This window comes from Helianthus annuus, chromosome 13, assembly GCF_002127325.2.
Source record: "Helianthus annuus cultivar XRQ/B chromosome 13, HanXRQr2.0-SUNRISE, whole genome shotgun sequence".
Classification (NCBI taxonomy): domain Eukaryota; kingdom Viridiplantae; phylum Streptophyta; class Magnoliopsida; order Asterales; family Asteraceae; genus Helianthus; species Helianthus annuus.
The window spans coordinates 22,443,378-22,465,212 of record NC_035445.2 but is presented as its reverse complement, the minus strand read 5'-3'; the positions used below and the strand labels follow the sequence as shown (position 1 = coordinate 22,465,212).

Below are 21,835 nucleotides of genomic sequence, written 5' to 3'. Positions count from 1 at the left end.
TGCAGCTGACATGGCAGTATCATCGTCAGAATCAGTCGCGTAACGCTGCAATCCGACCGCCTGTAAAGAAGAGGAAGTCACAGACTCAAAGGAATCTGAGACAGAGCATAAACTAGTATCAGAGGATAACTCAATAACAGGAATCTTAGGAAGTGGAATAGCAACAACGTCCTCGTCTATCTCTCCATCACCATGGGCGTCATCAGGAGGACCATCAACAAACAGGTCAACGTCATCATCAAACAAATCATCAAAAGGCCAATCCTCAGGAGGGATGACCACGAGAGGAACAGGAGCGAGGATCGGTGCCACAATATGCTCACCATCAGGATGCCTGATGATAAGATGATCATGGACTGGAATGGGAACAACAAAAGGATCCTCGTCTGGAATACCATCAGGAAAGGGTACGTCATCTCCAAAGTCAGGCAAACTCGAATGGCTGAAAGTCGTCCTCGTCGTCTGATAGCATATCTGGGTCGCTCTCAGTATCTGATGTAAAGAACTCCGGCTCCGGTGCAATCTCGTCATCTGAGACTACAGCCATAGGGTCATCGGTATTGGACAATCCGCTCTCAGATTAAGACATAGTGTCTGTAACAGAACAATCATAACATATGCACACATATTAACCACTACCATTTAGTATGCAATCAAAGACAATGTATCATGAAATCATGTATCCTTGTTATTCCTCATGAAACCTTTCTATCCTTCCTAGTCTATCCCACACTAAACCACAAATGCAAACCTTGCAATTGTGTTTCTTGTCTTTTCATTTGTAAAAATGTTTGTTTCCTGGATCTGGGCGTTTCGTCTATGCAATGAAAACATGTTGTAAAAACATTTTCGTGAGGGCCCTAATGATTGTAGTCTAGACTCGAGAAGGAATCTTAGTTCGCTACAATCGAAGCTTTGATATGCGGAAGCGTGATTATGTGTGACTTGCTTAATATCATTGCATTCAACCATAACAAAGAACTATATGATAAAACACAAGATGTTCATCCATTGATTAAGTTTAAAACATCACAAACAACATTGTCTTAAAATCGAAACACAGACATCAAATCCAAATTACAAACCATGCAAATTGTTTTAGAGTTCCAAAAAGGACTCGACAACAGACACTAATAAAAAACTAGGCTTTGAACTATGCATCTTATCTAGGATAAGATGCACAATCCAAACCCTTAGATACCGGATGACATCTTTTATTTCCAACATCACTTGAAACTTCCAAACGCCTGCCAGATCCACATTCAATTTCCTGAAATACATTTAGTTTGAAAACATAAACAAAAGTTGAGTGAGTTCATGTGTTTTGTATGTGTGCACGAATAAATCATTGTAATCATTGTAAGTATGTATGTTTTGTAAACCCGGTATGAAAGAAAACAATGAAAACAGATCATTAATGGTTTGCAAGGCTATTAACATGTGTGACGCGATGCAGGAAGGCTCAAACCTAGCAGATTTTGCACCGGGCCTCCGGCTGTAAGACATAGTCACCTCATGGGCCAAACCCCGATCCACATGGGTGTGGGCTCGCTACACCCAAATAGATCTATCACTCGTGTCCCTTGGTCCTACTACGAGGATTAATGGTCTTAAGCGTTGTACCCACCACTCACATGATCTAGCAGTACCTTTCCTTAGCTAACCATACCACATATAAACGTTTGTAAACAGTTTGTAACATGTACTTCACCCCCGAAGTTATAAAACTGAAAACAGTTAAAAGAAAAGGGGGACATGTACTCATAGTTTTGCGTTCTTCAATCCGACGTAACTCAAGCTGCTACTAGTGTACACGACTACCTACAAACGTACTACGGTCTATTAGACGAGCAAGTCATGCCTTGACTTAGTATTAATTAGTGTTTTTGAGTTACGTTTCTTTGTGCCCTTAATAATATTCCAAGTTATATAATTATTTGTTAAAATAATAAATATTTTAACTTAAATTATATTTATTAAATTTTGGAATAATAGTTAAAATAATATATTTTAACATGTTACTTTTTATGTATTTATTTGTATATCCTTCCCAATGATGGGTGTATTTATGCTTGTATTCTAATTCTTGTATATTTTTGCAAAGTATCGATGGCGTATTCTGGTGTATATTTATACGTACGAGAATACGTATTTTCTTGTAAGTATTAAGTATTCTTATACTTAATTTTTATATTAACTTTTCCGGAATAATATTTCTTATAAAAATTCATCAATATATATTCTCAAAATATATATTTAAGAGATATTACATAGAAAAATTACTTATAATTTTTCCTTGGCAAACATATTTATAAATTTCATACACGTCTCAAAAATAATATATTTTCAAGTTTAACTTAGAAATTATATATACACTTATTTTTCACCCAAAAACAATGTATTTCATGTTTATTTAAGAAAATATATATTTTCTCCAAAAATAATATATCTTCTAACAATTCCAAGAAAATATATATATTTTTACCTACCAAAAATAATATATTTTCTCCTGGTAAAAAATATGATATATTTTGTAATAATTTTAAAAATCATATTTTTGGTTCTCTTGTGTCCAAAATATTAATTACCAAAATATACTTATGAATAAAATTTCCGGAATATTTTTGTGAGTTATATTCCTTTGTTCGGTTTCTCCAATATTGTGGGTATAATTCATATATTCATTCTCTTGGAATTTTGGTAATATTTTGGATTGTATTTTTTGGTATTTTGATGAGTTATATTATTTCAAGTCCTAAAATAATATATCTAATACACATAATATACAAATAATCACACACATGGTGACTTCTAAATATATATTTTCCTAAATACATATTTAGTCACTTTTATTTACAAAAACCAACCTCCAATATTTATAATTTTTGTAACAAAAATTATGGCAAACTTTATATGAAAATTCATGGTTAAAAATATACTTGTAAATATTTGTTTAAAAATATTTTTCTAAGTGTTTAATTTCTAGAAACATTTTGCCATAGTTTCCCCCAAAAATGGAGGTTTCCATGCTTTCAAAGCATATCATTTTCTTTTATAAATAAACACAATCAATAACAAATCAATGTACACTTACGAATTTGCCAAAATCAAGCATAAACTTCATTTTTGAAGAAATTAGATCTTCACAACTTGTAAATCATTTTGGTAAAAATGTTTCTTCTTGAGTTTTTCTTGTTACATATATATTTCTATACTTGTTTAACCACTAAAAATGTGGTTAATTCCTTTAAGAACCAAGATTAAGTAAACTTTGTATTTTTAACTTGATTTCTTGAAAAAATCATTCTTGAAATCATAGATTTACATGACTTTATACTTACTTTGTTCATCACTTTACAAGAAAAACCATTCATACTTTCAAGTTCATGATTTACATATGGTTGATTACTTTGATCTTTAACATAATCATCCTCTCATCTTGCTAGATTTTGTCTATAATCACTATCTAGCAAGATCACATGATGATCTACATCAATAACATGAGCAATCAACAATCAACAAGCATATCAACACATAAACATCATGATTTCTTATGTATATAGTCTTATGTTCAAGTTTCATGTTCAAGATTCTTGGTGTTCTTTATGATTAACAACTTGTATCTTCTTTTAACCACCAAAACAAGATGTAAAATGAAGAGTAGAATGATCTTACTACTAGCTCAAGGCTAGGGATGATCACTAGATGAAAATGGACTGGATAAAAGCTTATGTGAGAGGTCCTTTAGCTACCAAGAGTTCCAAGCTTCCTTATACACCTTCTTACACTTTGTGATGTCTTGAAAATTGATGAGAATTGAATGAAGATGATGGTGGTGTGTGTGGTGGCTCACGGCTGTGAGGGAGGAGAAGAGAGGGAGAGATGAAGTGTGTTTTTTTGTGTAATGAACTTGTCAAATGATCTCATGGTTTATAACTTAATCATTCTCCAACATCTAAGTAACCGTAGGGTGTTATGTTGCAAAAAGAAACAACAAATCTAATAAACAAATCAATAAAATCCATGGGTGGGTCCACCCATGGTAACCGTCGCACAAGGGGGGGGGGTCTTCGTTATGGTGTAATGATAAGTTAGATCATTTAGTTAGATTATAAGTATATTGGTTAGGTATTTAGTTATTATATGTTTATATAGTGTTTTATGATGTTCGGGGACCATAACTAGCTTGGTAACGTTAAAACGATGCTTCTTGTGAAAATTTTGTGTTTTGGGTAGTGTCCGGTTGTTCGGTTGGTTACCGGTTCGTTAAGGTGCTAAACTATGCAGTTTAGTGTGCTTTATGTTACCTTTTGTGACAGTTTTGATTCCCGACACTTAGGAAAGCATTCAGGACCACTTAACCATATTTCTGCATGATATTAAAGTGTTTAAATGCTGAATTTTGCTGATTTCTGTAGAATTCTGCAGTTTATGTGAGTTTTAGGCACTTTCCGGCACTTAAACTATCTCTAGGAAGGCAGTTTTGTGATCCTTGCTTTCCTACACACTATTCTAGTGTAATACTTGGTTTCTGGCTCATTCTGTACCTCAATACAATGTCTGTCTATGTACTGAACTCTGTCAGCATATTTCTGATTTATCTGGTAACTGTGCTAACTGTGTTTCGTGCATCATTTGAATCAATAAAGTTTGCATGCAATAATGGTATGTCATTTGCAATATATGATGCACATGTATGGATAATGACAATAATCAGAAAGCAATTCAAGTCATTAATTGAAATTCAGCACAGTCATTAAGCACTAATCATTGTATAATAGTTGTACGGATACCTGGAATTTTGACAGTTGTCACACTTTGGGTGTTGCAAACTCAATGCTAAATCTACAACTGATGGATGCCAGTTCTTTGGCACACGTTTGGTGATGTGGCAGTGTAAGAATCAAACCACAGTCGCTCTCTCGACCTGTGATGCAAAATACGTTTTTGCTTCTAGTTTTTGTTCGCGAATTTTGTGGATACAACAGCAGATGAGAGACTATGGATTACAGTTTCTTAACACGCCCATATTTGTAGATAACGAGGTTGCCATTAACATAACTAAAAATCCGATTCAACACTCTAAAACAAAGCATATCCTTGATTGCTACGAGAAAAAGTTGATTCGTATTGAGAAAATCCACACTAATTAACAAAAAGCTGATTTTTATACAAAACATTTGATCGAACAAAGTTTCAATATCTTTTGAAATTAAATGGGATGAAAGATTTGTCATCATGGGGAACAAAGAGTGTGAAGCCGAGATGGATGGCGATTTGAAGTAGTCCTCATAGGTTTGTTAAAGTTTTTGTTTTTGTTTTTTTCAAGTTTTTCTTTAAAACTAAAAATCCAAAAATATGTTTTTGATTTTAGGGGGAGAAATGTGTTGTGAAAAATACAAAAACATATAAAATTTTGAAAAGTACAAAAACATAGAAAAAAGCAAAAGTTTTGTGTATGAAAGAGGAAATGATAGTACATCAGTGGACTATAACAACACGCTAGAGAAATGTAATGACAAAGAGTTTTTAAACGGTCTCACTGATGATGTGCTAGTAGACTTTGCACATTCAGTAAATTGTTTTCGAGATATAAACGTGTTGAAACTTCTTAATAGTGGTTTAACATCTCTCGGATATATGGTCTTAGTAAACCGAAATTTCATTTGAGAGATTGCTAGATTCTGAGATCCTAAGTCTTTATAACTAGTTGATATCTGGGGTATTATACAAGTTCTTCTCATTTTGCGTAGCCAATGGCCTAAAACTTGTAGAATACTTTTGTGTTCTGAATTTTAACCACGCACCACGCGGGTAATTACGACTTCAGTTAGTCTTTAAAAAACAAAATAATAAGCCTAATCTCGTTTCTAGTTGCCCTTCATTTTTAATATTGCAAACGAAGCTTAAGATTAGGCTGATAATTTGTTTATTCTAAGAGGCGGAAAACAACAACGATTATAAAGTTAAATCATGGATTCTGGTTTCCTGCAATATCTGTTAAACAATTAATATGAATCTTTTAGAGTACAACTTAGACTATTTAATTAGGATACTCAATTAGGCTATATGGTATGAAATGGAGACCCTTAGGTTAAGGTGTTGCTTTCCTTAAGGTTCAGGTTTCAAGGCCCGTTAAAGATGGATTGAATGTTATTTAAATCATTTGAAAAAAACTTGGATATTCAATTCGGGTGTAAATTTCGAACATACATAAAAACATGACAGTTGTTCAACATGACTACAAGAATATTTTGGATACGGGTTTAATTAAGGTTTGGTTATTTAGATGCCCAATCATTTTATTTCAACACTCAACCATCACGTATATGCTTATATAAGTCTATACAAGGTGTATAGGTTCTGACCTTAAAAGGCAAAGCTACAGATGTTAGTTTTTGTTTGACGGTTGGGCTACACAAAAAGTATTGTGTCATAAATCTCCGATAAACGTGGTAGTGGTGGTAACCTATGATATATTTTTTTTAAATCTCGACAAATTTGATTTGTATGTTGCAAATAAATGTAGTATGCAACTATACGACAAGTATAGTTGAAAAAACCTACACGTTAAGGGTGTTCAGAATTCGAATAATTCGAAATTCGATTAAATTCGCTTCTATTATTAAGAATTGGTTTCGATTATAAGAATTCGAATTCGATTCGATTAGAGTCAAGTAAATCGAATATGAATCGAATACGAATTTATAATTTCAAATTCGATTTGATCGAAATTCGAATAAAAATTATATATTTTCATTAATTATTTTTATATGTAATACATATATAACTTTTATTAGGCTATACTATAAATTATTTTCAAAATTTATTCCATGTATTAAAATTACCCGTTACCAAACCACTACATGAACCATAACTAAAACCTAAGTAACAAATCTATCGATAGATTTCTAACCCTAAAAATATTAACTTGTAATTTTGAGTGGTTATTCCCGACTTCTCGTTTTGAATGGTAGACTTATGGTACTTTATTTGAAACTTTTTAATGTGATATCATGCTTTATGACTGCTTTAAAATTTATGTTTCATTTTGATACTTTTTTTTACATGTTTTAAAAGAATCTAAATCAAATCGAATTTATTCAAATTCGAATTTTTTTATCGAATAAGAATCGAATACGAATTTGGTTTTTTTATTGGAATACGAATTTGAATCGAATTGGGTTGGTTTTAATCGAATTCGAATTCAAGGGAAAATAAAATTTATTTGAATATATTCGATTCGAATAATTCAAAAAATCGATATTCGGTTCGATGAACACCCCTACTATACGTGTTGTATAACGTTATATGACACGTATAAGAGTTTTTCATTAAATACCACAAACATTTTTACAAAATATCCATCGTTTTAGCAATTTTAATAAAAAATTATATAAAAATTGTATTATTATATAAAAATCAAAACATTTTTAATTTAAGAAGTTAATATACGAACGTTTGAAGTGATTTTTTTATTAAATTTGATACATTTGATAAATAATTTTTATTAAAAAATTGAGTTAATTACGCCGTTAGTCCCAATGGTTTATAGAAAGTAACAACCTAGAGTACTAATAGTTTAAAGTAACATTCTAAGGTATTAACCTTTCATTTTGTAACAACATTAGGCACTAACCCTTAGCCCAATTTAATTTTAAGAGAGTTTAAGAGTAATTAGATCCTTTTGCGTTCTCCATTTATCAAAATAATAAAAACCCGTTAGACGCATGAAACCTTACTTATTCCCTTTATGTAGGGAGCTACATAATAATGCCAACCTGTGACATGAATACTGTGATATTAAAATAAGTTTTTTATGTTTAGAAAAACATATTTTGAATCTTTTAAACTAATGGATTCGTTTCCTCACATTTAACAAAAATGTAACTTTTCGTCAATTTATTGATTAGTTCATTTTTTTTGAAAGGTAAATTTCATAAATAATCAAAACTTGTAAGAAGACTCGGATTATAGCTGATATCGATTTTATCCAAATTAACCTGTATAGGAATTTGTATGTTTTTTTTTTTGAAGATGGTTGACAAATCAACCCATTTGGGAATTTGTATATGTTTTCTTATTGACATTTTGTTATTTTATTTAAATCGACACGTATGGGAATTTGTACATTTTTTATTGAAGATTATCTGTTTTATCCAAATCCACTTATTTGTACGTACATGAAAACATTAAATTGAATTCTTGAACATTAATGGTTATTTTTTCATTAATGGTTATTTTTTAAGGTTTCATGCGTCTAAGTGTGTTTTATTAGTTTTGATAAATGGAACCTGTAAAAGGACCTAATTACCCTTGAAATTTGTTAAAATTAAATTGTGTTATGTATTAGTACCCTAGTTTTTGTTACAAACCGAAAGGTTAATACCTTAGAATGTTGCTTTAAACTATTAGTACCCCAGGTTGTTACTTTCTACAAACCACAGGGACTAACAACGTAATTAACTCTAAAAATTTTGTTAGTTAATCGAAACTAAACTATCGTATGACATGCAACCAAGGAAACAAACTAAATATTGTAAACAACCGAAACTATACATATAATTTAATTTTTACATACATAACAATAAATACAACTGGATGTGAAACACAAAAGAACAAACAATGACCACGATTATGCCAGGCAAGATCCTGTCTAAGCTAGCCAGGATCCGGATACTGTCGTGGCGGTGGTAGTGGTGGAGGCACGATACCAACGTCGCATGACATAGCGATCTGGTAGTCAACCAGCCATATCAGTATGCCCTTTAGCTGGTCAATATGACTAGCATGATGTCACGAGTCCTAGGCACGCACGTCGAGTAAGGCCTGTGTGCCTGCAGGCAACCTCACACCTCGGTAATCTTGTCGAGGACGTTGAGGCAGTTGTGAAGTGGTATATCCGTACAACCAAGGGGGCCTACGTAAGTGCCTAGATAGAATTGTTGAAACTCATAATCAGTAAGATCGCCCATTACCTTGCGCTATGGCCCCCCGACCTCGTGATGTGCCCCTCGACATCCGAACCAAATGACATAGCTGCAAAAACCAACATCGATATACATGCCACTTAGATAAATGCACATACATAAATAAACGTGAACATATACGTCACATAGAGCTTGTTATATGCGTATAGGCTAGTCATAGAGCACGGCTTGGGTGACGTATGACCTACACTCCACCCATCCTCGAGACTATACGACACATATAACATTATATGGGTCGTATAGTCTCGCGGATCGGTAAGGGGTTGGTCATACGCTATCCAAGCCATACGCCACCCACAACCTAGTATGCGAGCAACATCATCTCCACCCAGTTCTATACGTCATGTATAATTTGGTGTGAAGTTCTTCCCCTTTGTAGAAAACAATCATGATATAAACCGCCTAAAAACTGAAAAACAACCTAAATCTGTGAAATATTTCTACAAATAAGCTACATAATAATCGATAAGAGCCAGAAATACATACCAATACGGAGTAAAATGAAGATCCACGCACGTAGTATAGACCTATATAAGAGCAAGTGTGTGTTTGTGTGAATGTGTGAAGATTTTGATCTACTCCTCCAATACATGTGTGCTATACGCCACGTATAAGGTTATACATGGCATATAGTATAGATTTTTTTTCCAAATTAAACAGTAAGCCCCTTTAAAAACAACAGTATGGTAAATGTTGTAGAAACAAAAAACAAATAAATGAATAAATAAGACATCAGATTGCTTTCTAGCACCACCCATGACTTTTAGAATATTCACCAAAAACATAGTTGTTGTCCCAAAACGACATCTTTAAGGAAATAATATTGCCTTAAAACAACCGAGCACCTATACTTGAGTGAATGATTGATCGAATAAAAGAGAATTCGAGAAACAAAAACTTCAGAATGACAGAAACAATTATCGTTTGCCTATTATCTGTGCAGTTAATAGGGACCGGATAGCGGTTATCGGTTCCTTATAAAATATCGGTATTCTATATTATATTGTTCCCGTTGTTGCTAACCGTCTTTTGGGCTAATTACAGCCGTTCAAAGTCCCCAACTTTTAATCTCAGCCGTATAAAGTCTCTAAATTCTTTCTAGAAGCAGTAGTTCACGGCAGTTCAGCTCTCTCTCACCCATGATCTTGCGGTTTCCTGCAGTTTATCAAGATGCACCAATCAGAAATACAGGTTGCAATGCGGTTTAAAATGTGTTCCTTATTTTCAGGGAGTTAGTGGGGTAGTGGACACTTAACTGCATTTTTTGGTGCCTATATAATACAAGTTCAGGTAGTGTAATCTTCTGAATTTTTTTCGCTCTTCCTGTATTCATACAGCAACACATCTGCAGCAATGGATATCTCGGATGACTTCGTGGACATTTATGAAGACGATCAGCCTGCAAAGAAAGTAAGTTGGAATGTAAGTTGGAATGTAAATTATTAGTTAGCAAAGCATGTGGATGGTTTCTAATTGTTTGTGAATTGCACCAAATATTTAGTCTTCTAATATATGGTAGCAATTGTAATTTTTTCAGCTGGGTTTGATGCAATGACACCGAAGAAGAATCAAATATGCAGCCCAATGAAAGATTCTCCGAAGGTAACGTTTTAAGTCACAACTAATGTATAAAAATTGTTTTGATATTTAGTCTGATTTGTTAAATTCTATCAATTTATTGTTTCAGACGGACAGTGGAAGTGTAGAGATCATTTCATATGGACAGTATTTTAGTCCATTCAAATCTGAAATGCATAGGGAGGTTATTGAACAGGTGGTGTTTTTTTTAAATAAAGTTTTCATTGCATAAGTGCATAATGATTGTTTCACACCTATATGTTTTTTTTAAAATGTATTATACTAATGTTTTTAGTTCTTGTAGTTTCAGAACATAGAAAAGCAAGCTAAAAGAAAGCATGCGCTCCTAACTTGGAAATGGGATGAGGTCATTGATATTACCCAACGTGAAGATTCGAATGGTCAGAAAGATGCTTCTAAGGCAAAACAACAAGATGATTTGGAGTCTGAGTTAAGTGATACAGCAGACTCTTTGGATAGTCCATTGAAAAGATCAAAGATTCCACGTATATCTAAAAATTGCAACGATCATGTTGGATGGGTTGAATTTTAAGTTTACTCAGTTTAAGTCCTGTTTGTCATAGTCATCTTTTATGTTTTGCCTTTCAAGTCAGTGTTTGTTAAGGTTTGTTTGTTCATCTATTTTTAGTTTAAATGTAGTTTCCTTTTTTCAATTTATTTTTCTATGTTTTATCTGTTAACTATATTACTTATTACATATATGTTGATGATTAATTGTTTATTTAATAATAAACATTTCTGTTATGAAAAAAAAAGAAAATATAGGTAGTGGTTTTCACCAATTTGTATGTATGTTTATAAAGGTTAAATCTTCTTTTACTTTCAAAATACGTAAATAAAATTCCAGATATGCATAACTTCAACAGTTATATAAGTAGTTACACATAAGTCATAGAAAAACAATCTAAAAAAATTTAGTACCCAATAATATCCTGTTTCATGTTAACAAATTCCGTGTTCTCAAACAAGAGGCCTATTTAGGTATTTTAAAAAATATTTAGTCATTTATAGGTTTTTTTAAAATAATAAGTTTTGTATTATTTAGAGTGAAAATTCAAAATAGCATTCAGTTATATAAATAACAACGGGAAAAGAATAAGATATTTTGAAGAAAAAAAAACATATAAATAGTCGGTTATACTGAATTAATATTGAAGTCAGCCTTCTTAGTCACGTTACCATGATCATCGGGCCACTAAGCGATGATCAAGTAACTAACTTAGGGTTTTAGAAATTAATATAATCGTTCGGTTATGTTAAGTTTATTTCTAAGTCTGTCCACTTACTCACTTGTCATGATCCTTGCTCACTAACCCATGATTGAATAACTACCTATGTTTTATTCAATAAATTAACTGTTTTCATTAAAAGTCGGACATGTAGCTCTATATAAGATATCACTAATATCCCTAAAATTCGTGTATTACTGTATTTCTAGATATAATATCAGAAACTATTGAGTTATGAAAAAGTTGAAGGGGTGCCTCTACTCAGCCTCTGAGTCGAACACTAAGTTGCCTGACCTTGGTCCTGACTTAATAATGTCAGAGATACTGCCAAGACTTCCTGCAAAATGTGTAGGTCGTGCAAAGAAGGTATGTAAAGAATGGTTGTCATGTATATCGTCGAAGGAGTTTGTCATGATGCACTATAGACATACTGTATTCCAGTTTTGGCTTGCTGGTGATATTGTCATAATTCGATTTGATGTGAATACAGAGACGTTTTCAGAAATAGGGTTTCCATATGTTGGCAATGGTGAAACATGTCAGGGGAACTTGGTTAATATGAATAACAAACTTCACGTGTTTGTTAGTCATGGGTTTATAGATATGGCTGTGGATCTATGGCGTTATGAAGGTGAGCATTGGTCGAAGGTCATGTTGTTTCCGAAGATCAGTTATATTCCAACGCCAGTTTGGTGCTCAATTACACATGTTAGTTCAGAAGAAAAGTGTTTTGTGATGACAGATTGGGGTGAGGTTTATGAAATAGATTTGAACAAGAAGACGTGTGACCTTTTCATACCAAGCGATTGGAATCATGCTATACGGACAGCAATGTATGTGGAAACTATTGTGCCAGCAAGTCTTCAGTAATACATGTTGTTTGGTAATCCTTTTTTTTTTTGCTTCGAAATGTTTGTTGAATTTTGAAAAATTCCTTCATCGGATGTAATGTTCTTTTTTTAGTTAATGTTTGCTTTTTTCTCTACTATTTGTTTGTGTATTATTTGTTTATAAAGAATTGCTTATATATTATGTTTAGATAAATATAAAATTATATTTTTTATTGTTATTGTATTCCATTGTCAGTACACATAAAAGTTTTTAATAAATATGTCTTCATTAGTGGAATTATCAAATAGTTTGATATTTTTGTTGATACATTTACAGAAGTTCAGCTTTGTTTATAAAAAATTCAAATGAAAATTTAGCTGGTATAGAAAATTATAGGTTTAGTAACTGATTATGCAGTTATTTTAAATATATTTCAGTTTAGCCCACTATCCCATGATTTATTAACTGTCTGAATTAATATTAACTTCCATGAGAAAAATTCGGATATTAGCTCTATATAATGTAGTTCTATGACCTTACAGTGTCTTTCTTTCTTCGAATTTTGTTTACCATAAAACTCATCATATTGAGTAGCTTTGGAGAGCCAGTTGGAGAATTAAGGTATGTTTTCCTAATCTCTTTAATTCATCTTTTTTCTACAAATCAATTTGAATGTGTGTTTGCTTTTTTAGTTTAAACAATAGAATCAAAACCATTTAGGTGTTTGCTATATGTTCAAATACATGTAGACCGATTTCTTATTAAATGTGAACATTCTACCAGTGTCAGATCAAAGCTAAGTACACTTAAGTGTTATATCTAAAACGCAGTCTATAACTTATATGAAAAACATAAATTGTGCAAATTATACCTTTAAATTTAAACAATGTTTTATTAAAGCAAACACGTAGGCATAATAAGAAGTATGAATCAGTGGTTAGAAAGACTTACAGTGCCATAATTTTTTATTAAGAGCATGGGTTGCAAGATTCACAATATGTCCGTAAGCTGATTCAAACTGTCAAGGATAAGCCTAGCTTCTGTCTTTCATATGATCCCTCCTGTTAGCCCATTAAAACAGACAAAACCTTACTACTGATTCAATGATGTTGTCATAAGCATAACAAATAAAACTTTCAAAGTGTCTGCCAAGTTTTGGATCCAACCCAGCCCCCATTTGTTTATGTTCTAGAGCTTATCTATGCCATATCTTTAACTCGGTTGTAACATATTGAGGACAACGAAAAATCCTAAGCCCATCAATCTACCGAAACACAGATCTGGCATGTTTGCATAACTGAAGGCCTAAATTCCAAATATCTCTAATCGAATATGAATAAGCATAATAATATCAATCCACAACCGTTAACCCTAAAATTGCCTTAATACAGTTCTGACATGTTTGAATAACTCAAACCCTAAAATCCGGAGGTTATTTATCAAATATGAACATCCACATTCATTAACCCTAATCGATAATCAAAGAAGGTATTAATCGAATATGAAGAACCCTAGTCGAACAAAATAGTATGATGTATAATATGCTAGGGTTTATAGAGGTAAATACCTTGAAATTTTGAATCGATTGAACTGCTGATACGTATGACGGAGAAGAATGGAGTGTACACAAGTATAACCATGGTGAATGGCCGTGCAATCTGTTGATGTCTCGATGAATACGGGATGCAGAGAGGAGCGACTTGGACCAGAAAGAGGGATGAATTCATCGCATATGTGGTTAGGGTTGAGTTAACTGCCGTTATGTAGTATCCGTTTCCTAATTTGGATTGTCCATATTCAGTATCCAAACCGGCCCGTCTCATGTTTACCTGATCCAGTTTGTTAACCTGGCCCAAAATGCTAATGTGATATATCTGGCCCATTTTGATACAAATTTATACTTTAGTTTGTAATAATTGTTTTATTGTTATTAGTTAACATATTTTTGTTGATTTAATTTTTATTTTTAATATTTTTATTATCCTATATTGTGATAATACATGTTTTTTTGTTAGTTGTATTATTATATGAATATTCAAGACCTATTATTAGTATGTAGTTTATGCTTGAAACTTACGATGATTTAATTTATTTATTTTTTTGTAAATTGTGTTTTTAGATAAAAGCAGTATGTCGTGCCTTCCATTTTTAGTAGTAATGTTGGATATAATTGCAAGACTTCCACCAAAAAATGTTGCTCAATGTAAGCTTGTCTGCAAGGAGTGGTTAGATTTCATTTTAGATCGTAAGTTTGTAAGGGCTCATTGTCATTACATGCGTGCATCGGCTGATCAAAAATTGTTGATGGTTGGTTGGAAGACTATCGAAGTACATTCCTTAAATTATAAGTCCCCGGGATTTATTGTACCAAGAGGTGTTGCCCGCCCGTTCTATGCTCATCCTTCTAGAATGTTTTTTTTGGCAAGTTTGGATGGTATGTTGTGTGTTTGTCTCCAAAACACTTGTGAGTTGGTTGTTTGGAATCCATTGACGACTAAGTTCAAGAAGTTGGCAAATTCTAATTCGCAAGGTTTCTACAAAGTTGATAGAGATGCTCTAGGATTTTTTGTTGACTCTTCTGATGATTACAACATTTTACATATTAAACGTAGACGAGGTACAATGACCGTTTATATTTATTCGATGGAGTTGAATTCATGGAGTACTGTACGCTTCCTAAAACACCGTCCGTACCACCATTATACGTACCTTTGGTCGCCAGCAACTTTGTGTGGTGGTGGTTTGTATTTTGTCGTTACCCAATGTCGTGGTCGTTCAGATGGATTGTCGGTTATTCGTTTTGATGTGAATTCAAAGTCGTTTTCTGAATTGTGTTTCCCCAATGTATATGACGATGAAGTTAGTGGAAGTTTAGTTAACATAAACGAGGAGCTTCATATGTATGTTTGTATCGGAAACTATGACTATAGACGAGAAATTGTATTGTGGAGGCTTAAAAATAAAAGTTGGATGAAGGTTTTTGCATATCCTGATAAGTTGTGGATGCCATTAACAACTATGTGTTCTTTCACATATTACAATTTGCCAGGGACATGTCTTGTGATAACGAATTTTGGACAAGTGATTGAAATTGATTTGCAACGGGATCATCTAGGTTATTTCTGCCGTATGTTTTTCTATAGGCAAATGCATGGTGCGGTTTACACAGAGACCATAGCTTCCCCGAATTATTAGTTTGAGAAAGTTTTATCTTGTAATTTTCGTAACTTTGAGTTTAAGTGGTACCTTGTAGTTGTCATAATGTTACTTTTGTTGTTGCTTCTATTTTGGTAATTTGATGTTGCAATTTTTAAAGTTTTGGTTGTCCTTGAGATATTATATATGTTTCTAGCTTTTTATGTTTTGAGTGGCATTATAATTGACTCTTGTCATGCTTTTCTAAAGATATATGTATCTGAAGGTGTTGATATGAGTGCACCTATATCAAATGATTCTGATTCAATTTCTTCGGTCCCTTCGCATGAGACGTCAGCATCTACACGTGTTAAATGTCGTAGGGGCCGTGGACGTATGGGCCGTCCTCGATTGCGGGAGCGACTTCTTGTTGTGACGCCTGATGTTGCATCCTCTCAACGGTGTTCTTACGGTGTGGTTATCTATGTTCTTGTATTTCTTATGATTTTTTTCATATACTAATACCCCTTATTTTCCGTTTGTTATGGGGTTTGCATGTTTATATTTACCATGTAAACCCTTTAAACATGTTAGTGCTACTGTTGCTGTGTATGCAGTTGGTAGTTCTAGCAGAAGTGTGGTACGCTATATGCGTATGTCAAATGAAAATGTGCAACCTTCTCCGATCCCTTCAATTTCGGATTCATTTGCGGTTATACGTACCACTCAGGAAAATATATCTTCTAATGCAACGACTGAAGTAGGGCGTAGACGGACGGGCCAAATGGGTCGTCCTCGATTACGTGATCGCCCTTCTGATTTAACAAGTGAGGCTACAAGTACTCAAAGACGTTGCAATGGTACGCTTGATTGAGTTCTCGTGTTTGTTATGTGTTTTCACCCAATAGCACCCATGATTTTATATTATGTGGGTTAAGCCTTTTAAATTGAATAGGTTTATTGTTATCTTTGCTTTTTTTAGTTGATCGTATCAACAGAGGTGTTGTGCATTATACCAGTAGAACAAATGGAGCTGCGCAATCTTCATTAGGTTCAACGGTTTCACAAACATCTGGATGTCTACATTCGAATCAACTTGAAGTACCTTCCCGTGCAAGTGTCTTTCAAGACGAAAACAGATATCGTAAACATCATATTTTTTTCTTGTGACACTTTGTATATATGAACACCTTATATGACATTGATAGTGTTTGCTTACACTTCACTTACCTTTTTTAGGGCGATGTCCGTCGTATTGGGATATCGGTGATGCAAACCATAGTTGTGTTCATTGTGGAGCTATGCTTTGGTATGAGGAACGAACTATTAAAAGTTTAACTCCTCGTGTTCCAAGTTTTTCATTATGTTGTAGTGAAGGAAAGGTTTGCTTGCCATTTCTTCGACATCCTCCTCAAACATTGGGTCGTCTTCTTGATTACAATGGGGAAACACGATCTCGCGTGTTTAGAGAAAACATAAAGCTTTTAAATGCGATGTTTGCATTTACCTCAACCGGTGGGAGAATATCTACGGATTTAAATGATGGTCGTGGGCCTTATACATTCCGTTTGAATGGCCACAACCATCATAATATTGGATCATTGTTGCCTATGCATCCTGATGGACGCCCTAGATTTGCTCAATTGTACGTTTATGACACGGAAAATGAGATTGATAATCGCTTTTATGCTTTGCGAAATTGTGTGTCACCAACGTCTGATCAAGTCATCCTGCGCACATTAGTGAATGACTTGCTGTTGATGCTTGATGCGAACAATGCATTAGTGCAGGCTTTTAGGATGGCACGTGAAAGGTTTAATGACAACTCAATGCAACGTCTTACGCTTCGCTTGCTTGGTACGCGAAATAGAAGAGAAGGACAATATTCTTTGCCTACTGTTCCTGAAGTGGCTGCACTGATTCCAGGTGATGGAAATCCTACAGACTCACGTGATATTATTATTGAAGAACGTGGTAGTCGTAGTGCAAAGCGTATATCTGAATTGCACCCAAGTTTTATGGCGTTGCAGTATCCTTTGTTGTTTCCGTATGGAGAAGATGGATTCCATCTTAATATTCCTCTATGTAATATATCTGCATCAAGTAGGCGGCAATCGGTTTCATTAAGAGAATATTATTCTTACCGTTTACAACTTAGGAGGAATGAAGGTAAGACATTACACAAATCTGGCCGTTTATTTCAGACGTATGTTGTGGACTGTTATTCAGCTATCCTTGAACATGAGATGAATTGGTATAAACAAAACCAAAACACTATTCGTTCGGATTTGTATAATGGTTTATGTGATCGTATCGCTGATGGTGAAACAAGTTGTGAAGCAGTTGGTCGACGTGTTATCCTGCCAGCAACATTTGCCGGTGGGCCAAGATATATGATTCAACAGTATCAGGATGCAATGGCTATTTGTCGTTGGGCCGGGGCTCCGGACCTTTTTATTACTATGACATGCAATTCAAAATGGCCGGAAATTACCCGACACATTCAAGCAACAACCCCTGGTATGAGTGCATCCGACCGCCCTGACATTGTTGCCCGTGTTTTCAAAATTAAACTTGATGAACTTATCAAAGACATAAGGAAAAGGAATATTTTTGGACACACGAAAGCAGGTTTGTTACTAGCATTTCCATTGTCTAAATATTATACGATTGTTTTTTATTCTATAGCTATGTGTAATATTTGTTTTGGTCATTTTTTTAGTTATCTATACAATCGAGTTTCAGAAACGAGGACTTCCACACTCTCATATTCTGCTTTTTTTACAACCTGAAGATAAGATAAATACGGTTGACAATATCGATAAATATATATCTGCGGAGCTTCCTTCGGAGGTGGAAGACCCTATAGCTTTCGGTATTGTTCGTTCACAAATGATGCATGGTCCATGTGGTTTGCTCAACCCTTCAAGTCCTTGTATGCATAATGGTGTATGTAGTAAAGGGTACCCAAAGAATTATTGTGAGGAGACATTCATCCGAAATGATGGTTGGCCGTGTTATAAGAGGCCCAATAATTCAAGAGTTGTTAAAGTTGGTTCTCAAGATATTAAGCTTGATAATCGGTATGTTGTTCCGTATAACCGTGAATTGTTGGTGAAATATGGTTGTCACATTAATGTGGAGTGGTGCAACCAAGGGATGTTAGTCAAGTATCTTTTTACTTATATAAACAAAGGTCCAGATCGTGCAACTGTGGTTTTGGAAGGTGCTCAAAATAGGACAACGTTTGCGTCCTTATTACATAATGAAAATGAAATTGAGGAATATTTAAATTGTCGGTATATATCTTCTATTGAGGCATGTTGGAAGATTTTTGAATTTGAAATGAAGTACCGTGATGTTGCTGTTGAGCGATTACCTTTTCATGAGGAAGGGTGTAATAGAGTGTATTTTCATGATAATGATGAGGTTGAGGAAGTTGCCCAACGTGCTACGGCTAGCATGTCAAAATTTACTGAATGGTTTCGGGCAAATGAAAGGTTTCCGCATGGTCGTTCTTTGACATATGTAGAATTTCCAACAAAGTTCACTTGGCATGAAAAGGAGAAGGAGTGGTTGCCACGACATAGGGTGACTTCTATTGGCCGCATTTATTATGTGAGCCCATCGATGGGTGAAAAGTATTACCTCCGTATGTTATTAAATGTTCAACGTGGGCCATTAAGCTTTAAAGACATTCGTACGGTTGATGGTGTTGAGCATCCAACTTATATGTCTGCTTGCAATGCGTTGGGTTTGTTAGGAGATGATGTTGAGTGGGTAGATTCAATACGTGAAGCTTCTCAATGGCAGTTGGGGAATCAACTTCGTGATTTATTTGTTTGCATTCTATTGTTTTGTACGGTTAGTAATCAACGGCGGTTATTTTTTGATTGTCTACCTTACTTATCAGATGATATTGCTTACAATCGACGCACAATGCTGCAGAATGATGATGTGGTATTCACAGATGAAGAGATTCTCAATTATACATTGATTGAGATTGAAAGAGTTTTAATTGGTCATGGTAAAAGTTTATTAGATTTTCCTAATTTGCCTCAAATTGATCGTCAATTGGTTGATACTATGGAAAATCGGTTGATTATGGCTGAGCGCACCTTCAATATTGAAGAAGAAATGACGCTTTTTCATGATTTATTTCGTGGATTGAATGCCGAACAAAGGGAGGTGTTTGATTATGTATGTGATTGTGTTGATAGACGGACGGGTGGTGCTGTTTTTGTTTTTGGTAGTGGAGGGACGGGAAAAACGTATTTATGGAAGACTCTCATTTCCTGTTTTCGTTCACGTGGCCAAATCGTCTTGTCTGTTGCTTCTTCTGGGATTGCCTCTCTTCTACTACCTGGTGGTCGTACAGCGCATTCGCGTTTTAAGATTCCCTTTGAACTTGATAAGGATTCTTGCTGCTCGATTGATGTTGGGACGGATCTTGCTGGGCTGATTAATGATGCCGCGCTTATAATATGGGATGAGGCACCGTTGCAACATCGTTATGCATTTGAAGCGGTTGACCGTACTTTTAGAGATATTTGTCGAAATAATATACCTGGTGCAGACCGTCGAGTATTTGGAGGGAAATGTGTCGCTCTTGGAGGAGACTTTCGACAAATTCTTCCTGTTATTCCGCTTGCTCCGCGTAGTGAGATTGTTGCTTCGGTTGTGAATAAGTCATCGACTATATGGGGTGCGTGTAAGGTGTTTTCTTTAACGATTAATATGCGGTTGAATAGTTCAAGTGTTAATGACGATGTTGTAATACAACATCGAGATTTCAATAAGTGGATTTTAGATATGGGGTCTGGTCGTCTTCCTGCAATTTCGCTAGACGGGGAAGATGAGAGAACTTGGATTAATATACCTCGCGATCTATTGATTCCTGTTTCAGATAATCCTATTGAATCAGTTGTTTCAGATACATTTCCTAATATAGAAGAACGATTCACTGATGTTTCTTACCTACAGGAGCGCTGTATTTTATCATCGACTAACAATGAGGTTGATACGATTAATCTACATGTTCTTGATAAGTTGCCAGGTGACAATCATGAGTTATTTAGTCTCGATTCCATTTGTGCAAGTACAAATAATATTGAAGAAATGCAGGCTATGTATCCTACGGAGTTTCTTAATACTTTACAGTTTTCTGGCTTACCGAATCACATATTAAAGTTAAAGGTTGGGGCACCGATCATACTGCTACGTAACTTGAATCTCAAGAAAGGATTGTGTAATGGGACCCGTTTAGTGGTTACTCAAATAAGTCGTCGTGTTATTGAGGGCGTTATTATTACGGGTACGCATGTTGGAGAAAGAGCTTTTATTTCAAGAATCGATATGACTCCAACTTCTACATGTTGGCCTTTCCACTTTAAGAGAAGACAGTTTCCCGTGAAACTATGTTTTGCTATGACAATTAATAAAAGTCAGGGCCAAACATTTAAACATGTTTGTGGTTACTTGGTAAAGCCTGTTTTTTCACATGGTCAACTTTATGTGATTGCCTCCCGTGTTACATCTCGATCTGGTCTACGATTTTATGTTGATAATGATGGCAAGTGTTCTAACCAATTAACAAGAAATGTTGTTTATAAGGAAGTTTTTTATAACTTACCTTTGATGTCAAGTGATGCATTGGTCTGAGTGTTTTGTATGTTGTTATTGAGAAGTGGAATTGCTACCGTGTACGCTTCTATAAAGGTAGCATATTATGTCTCTCTTATTTGAACACTTGTATTTAATGTTTATTTACTTTATATATTGGTTTGGTTGACTAAATATGCCATTTGTAATTACGTTGTTTTGCATGTGGTTTTTATATGTTTGGTTGTTATATATAGATATATATTTCCTTTATGTATATTTTGTTTTTAATATAAGCTTTCCATAACATTTTTTTTGTTTCCATGTTTTAGGTTCTCATAATATAGAATGGGACATCGGTACATTTCAGACTTGATGCCTGGTATTACTGACCAATGGCAAGTCACTGTAATGGTCACACGTTCTTGGACAACATACATTCCTAGCTCA

The 21,835-nt window shown here is 34.3% G+C and overlaps 1 protein-coding gene across 2 annotated transcripts; it reads left to right on the top strand.

Moving 5' to 3' along the window:
* Positions 1–10,538: 10,538 nt before the first annotated feature.
* On the top strand, positions 10,539–11,227 carry LOC110902502. 2 transcript variants are annotated; one of them, XM_022149109.2, is made up of 3 exons: positions 10,539–10,592; positions 10,678–10,764; positions 10,879–11,227. In XM_022149109.2, exons 1-3 carry the CDS (start codon positions 10,542–10,544, stop codon positions 11,119–11,121), a joined length of 381 nt encoding a protein of 126 aa, XP_022004801.1. In that variant the 5' UTR covers positions 10,539–10,541; the 3' UTR covers positions 11,122–11,227. The 2 variants fall into 2 exon arrangements, with proteins under 2 accessions (XP_022004801.1, XP_022004800.1); XM_022149108.2 differs by having other exon boundaries at positions 10,873–11,227.
* The last annotated feature ends 10,608 nt before the right edge of the window (positions 11,228–21,835 follow it).

Coding starts and splice junctions, on each gene's coding strand:
- LOC110902502 (XM_022149108.2), top strand. CDS start 10,542: ATGACACCGAAGAAGAATCAAATATGCAGCCCAATGAAAGATTCTCCG. Junction 10,593..10,677: donor CAATGAAAGATTCTCCGAAG/GTAACGTTTTAA, acceptor TTATTGTTTCAG/ACGGACAGTGGAAGTGTAGA. Junction 10,765..10,872: donor ATAGGGAGGTTATTGAACAG/GTGGTGTTTTTT, acceptor TAGTTCTTGTAG/TTTCAGAACATAGAAAAGCA.